At 33.3% G+C, this 4,562-nt stretch overlaps 1 protein-coding gene across 1 annotated transcript; it reads left to right on the plus strand.

Annotated features, from left to right (window-relative positions):
• The first annotated feature begins 464 nt into the window (after nt 1-464).
• Nucleotides 465-1,950, plus strand: LOC100260187 (bifunctional pinoresinol-lariciresinol reductase 2). Its single transcript, XM_002283612.5, has 4 exons — nt 465-872; nt 953-1,193; nt 1,300-1,503; nt 1,601-1,950. Exons 1-4 carry the CDS (start codon nt 543-545, stop codon nt 1,762-1,764), a joined length of 939 nt encoding a protein of 312 aa, XP_002283648.1. The 5' UTR covers nt 465-542; the 3' UTR covers nt 1,765-1,950.
• The last annotated feature ends 2,612 nt before the right edge of the window (nt 1,951-4,562 follow it).

Below are 4,562 nucleotides of genomic sequence, written 5' to 3' on the forward strand. Positions count from 1 at the left end.
TGAGAAATGTCGGAATTAAGCAAATCCTCTTATTAGTTAAAATGAGTGTGGGGCAGTGACTAAAAAAAGAAGAATGTGGATGAGCAGAGAGGAATTAGAAGGAGAAGAGTTGTGTTCAAATAATAGCTTGGTTTTGAAGATAAAGCAACAAGCATCTCAACCAACAGTTAGCACGGCCAAGGTTGCCTCCCAAGCCAATCTTCAACACTGCAATTGGACCCGAATATGCATATAAAAATCATTAATTCTAGGCAACAGTTTACTTCAGTGCTTAGTTTATTGCTAACAAGTAAAGTATTGTGTGGAAACTTAAAGCTACAAAAATCAAACATAAGAACAACAGAGAGCCATGAGGGACAGAAGTCAGAGATTAATATTATATAATAGAGCCACGAGGGGATTTCCTTTGAAGCATTTCCAGAGGGATTCAAACATATAGGCATTATATAAAGCCATGGGGGAGATGCCTTTCAACAACACCACTAAAGAGAGAGAAAGAGAGAGAGAGAGAGAGAGAGAGAGAGAGAGAGAGAGAGAGAGATATGGAAAAGAGCAAGGTACTCATCATAGGAGGAACTGGGTACCTGGGGAGGAGATTGGTGAAGGCAAGTCTAGCTCAAGCCCATGAAACATACGTTCTCCAAAGGCCGGATATGGGTGTGGACATTGAGAAAGTCCAAATGCTGTTATCATTCAAGGAACAAGGAGCCCGTCTAGTGTTGGGTTCTTTCAATGACCACCAGAGCCTTGTTGACGCCGTGAAGTTGGTAGATGTTGTCATTTGTGCTATATCCGGTGTCCACATCCGGAGCCATCAAATCCTCCTTCAGCTCAAGCTTGTAGATGCCATCAAAGAAGCCGGAAACATCAAGGTACAACATATGATAATATTGTAGCTCACATCTCTACCACATTTATAATATCTACCAAGCCATATATTGATATGTTGCAGAGATTTTTACCCTCTGAGTTCGGCACTGACCCTGCAAGAATGGAGAATGCCATGGAACCAGGGAGGGTGACATTTGACGACAAAATGGTAGTAAGGAAAGCGATCCAAGATGCTGGGATCCCATTCACCTACGTTTCTGCCAACTGCTTTGCTGGTTACTTTCTTGGTGGCCTGTGCCAACCTGGAAGCATCCTTCCTTCAAGGGATCATGTGGTTTTACTAGGAGACGGCAACCAAAAAGGTGCTTGTACAATAATTTTTTATTTTTAGATATATACCATACCATATATATTTGAATCGATATTATTGCAGAATTACATTTAATATTTCTCATGAAAATGTGGCAGCCATCTATGTGGATGAAGATGATATAGCCATGTACACTATCAAAACCATAGACGATCCACGAACCCTGAATAAAACACTCTACCTGAGGCCACCCCAGAACATCCTTTCCCAAAGAGAAGTCGTGGAGGTCTGGGAGAAACTGATAGGGAAACAGCTCCATAAGTCCTCAATCTCCAAGGAAGAATTTCTAGCTACCATGAAAAGTAATTATCAAGCCTTTTCTCTTTATACCAATCTTACGTGAATGTTAATTCAAATTAATGTTTGCTTAATTCCTCTATTGTTGTTGATCCAAAACAGCCCAAAATTATGCAGAGCAAGTGGGATTAACCCATTACTATCATGTTTGCTATGAGGGGTGCCTTGCCAATTTTGAAATAGGAGATGAGGCAGAGGAGGCTTCTCAGCTTTATCCTGAAATCAACTACACTACTGTTCATGAATACATGAAAAGATATCTGTGATCCCCAACATGTTTGCTCTACTTGCTGTTGAACCCTGTAATGCTTCTCTCTATGAGTCTATCACAATAAAGACTGTTATGTTATGATCATGTATTTATACTTGAATCTGTTGGGTTTTTTTATTAATTGTCTCAAAAAATTCTGAGAATTAATATGCATGTAACTAATAAGCATGCAACTTGGAAAGGAGGTGGATGAGAATCATTTTAATATCAAAGCTGTTTGGTGAATGGGAATTATTCAGAAATAGATAGAAGAAAATGGAGAAGAAGAAAGAAAGTGATTTTTGGAGGAGACTTGAGTGGATGGGATATGTAGGATTGAATCAGTGGTGTTTTCAAGCTCCTCATATTTTAAGCCCAGAATCAAATTTGATCAGAGATTTGGTTAATTCTGCCTATTGTTTAAATTAAGTAAATTGCTTGTAAAATGCAAAATAAGTTTTTGAAGAATTTTCATTCATTTTTTTTGTTTATATTTTATTTTTCTATGTTTTAATTTATTAATTTATTTTCTTTCAGGGAAAGTGATGAGAGTGGACATGACACGCATTTATAATTTAAAAAAAATATTAAATACTATATTATAATCAAGTTGTGGTTTTGATAATATTTTTTGTTTTTAAAAAATAGAAAATAATTATTTTATATCTTTAAAATTTATTTAAAATTTAAGGTAATGAAAATTTATTAACACTCTTTTTTTTATTAGTTTTTAAAAGCTATTTTCTTTTTAAAATAATTCTTAAAGATTTTTATATTTTATATAAAAGTTATTATTATTTTTTATTTTTGAAAACAAAATCAAAATTAAACCAAAAGGGCACCTAAGATTTCACATTCAATAATTTTTTTAAACTTTAATAAAAACTCAAAAGCAATTAAAAAAAAAAAAATCATGTTCCATACCTCGTTTTTACTTTGTGTTTTTAAAATTTGGTAGCAAAAATTAGAACAATAAAGCTATCATAATTTGTTTGTACTGATCGTTACTTACCACTCACCCATATTATAAAATGTTGTTTCATATTTGTTTGTCTGTTTGTTTGTTTTTGCCTTTATCAAATCTATGATAGCAAGTCTTTCATCGGTACACTTCGAGGAATCATCAAAACTTCAAAAGTTTTCTTCTATTTGTTTTAATTGTTAGTGCAGGAGAGTGGTTAGGGAAGGTATTTGTTTTAATTGTTAGTGTGGAAGAATGGTTGGGGAAGGTCCTTATTTTATTATGGATGTATATATCACATCCATAATCTATATATGTATATATATCACAATCTAACCAAAATTTGAGTTGTTAGATTGTTGCTAATAAAATAACAAGATTTTAAAATACAAAGTTAAACATAAAACATATCTTTATAAATTGCATAACCTCATATCCTTATTATCCACCCTTAAAATGGGTTTCCCATAGAGGCACCGATTTTGATGTGCAGTTGTCGAAGGCATGGTTGAGACATTGGTTTGGTGAGCACAATACATCAGCGAGTTTGGTTAGAGGAGGAAATATAAGAGACTCAAAGCTCTCCATTTTAGACCTTAATGTTAGAATAGAGCTTTTGAAAGTATAAAATAATGTAATAAACTTTTTGATTTTATTATTTATTAATAAATTTTGAGTTTATTTTTATCCATCCTAATTCCATGCATTAAATCTTGTAAGGATTTTGGTCTGCATATCTTGTATTGTATGTGACTTGAGTGCATTGGGAGTTGCACGGAAGATCAAGCCACAAGTTTATTGCAACTAGAAGACTTGTTCACAATTGGTTTGTGGGTTTAAGCATCTCATTAAAGGTCATAGTGCACTACTTCTTAATCGGAGAGATGGTTGATCTTGACCATCGCGATGAGTTTCTTATGATGAGTGCACTAGCGTGTATGGTTATAAATTGGATAAGACTTACAATGAGTCATGACTTAAGATTATCAAATTGTCATGACTTCATCAAGCCGCTTCATTATGTTGTTTCTCAATATTGAAAGAATACTAAACTAGTACTAAAATTAATAGCGACTTTGACCTATAAATGAGATCATAAGCTGATTATATATTTTCTATGGATTGGGTTACTATTAATGAAAGCTAGTAATAATAGGTATTCTCAATAGAGACATCATGATATTTCATGGGACTGATATATAGTGTCTCATTGGATAATCTTAAGGAGGTGTGTTTACATAAATTATGGTCATAATAATTTCTTAAGTGGAATTTGATATAGGTTTTTGGAGAGTTAAAATATGTTAGTTGAACATAATAAGAAGATATGTAATTTAGGGATATTAAAGGTAGTCTTGAAAGAATGATAACTTTCACTTTGTTAGACTATGAATACTAGTTCATAGGGAGACTAAACATAATGAATAGTACGTCATGAACTTGAACACTTAATGTCTTGTTATTTACGTAGGATACTAGAGTGTAGTTAATTCTCTATAGTCAGATGTTGAATTTACTTTTTAATTGGATTTTGAGAGAACTAGTACTATCCTATGGGTACTAGTGGTTATCGTTTGAATTCATATACCTTGTTAGCATGGTCTATGAGAATTGGATTAGCTTTAGGTTTATTTTTGTGTATAAAAGTGTTTTAGTAATTACATAAGGTTGCACAAGGATTAGTAAACAAAGTCTCTAAATTGAGTTAATTGATTAATTAAATGACACTAATAGGTTAATTAATCAATTAGGACCCCATTAGACTAGTTTAAGTGACCCAAGCCTTTAATGGGCTTAAGTTACTTGAGCCCTGTAAATAATCCTTTAGGGGTTACTGTTTTCAAGAAAGTTGT

Source organism: Vitis vinifera, chromosome 8 (genome assembly GCF_030704535.1).
Source record: "Vitis vinifera cultivar Pinot Noir 40024 chromosome 8, ASM3070453v1".
NCBI classification, from domain to species: domain Eukaryota; kingdom Viridiplantae; phylum Streptophyta; class Magnoliopsida; order Vitales; family Vitaceae; genus Vitis; species Vitis vinifera.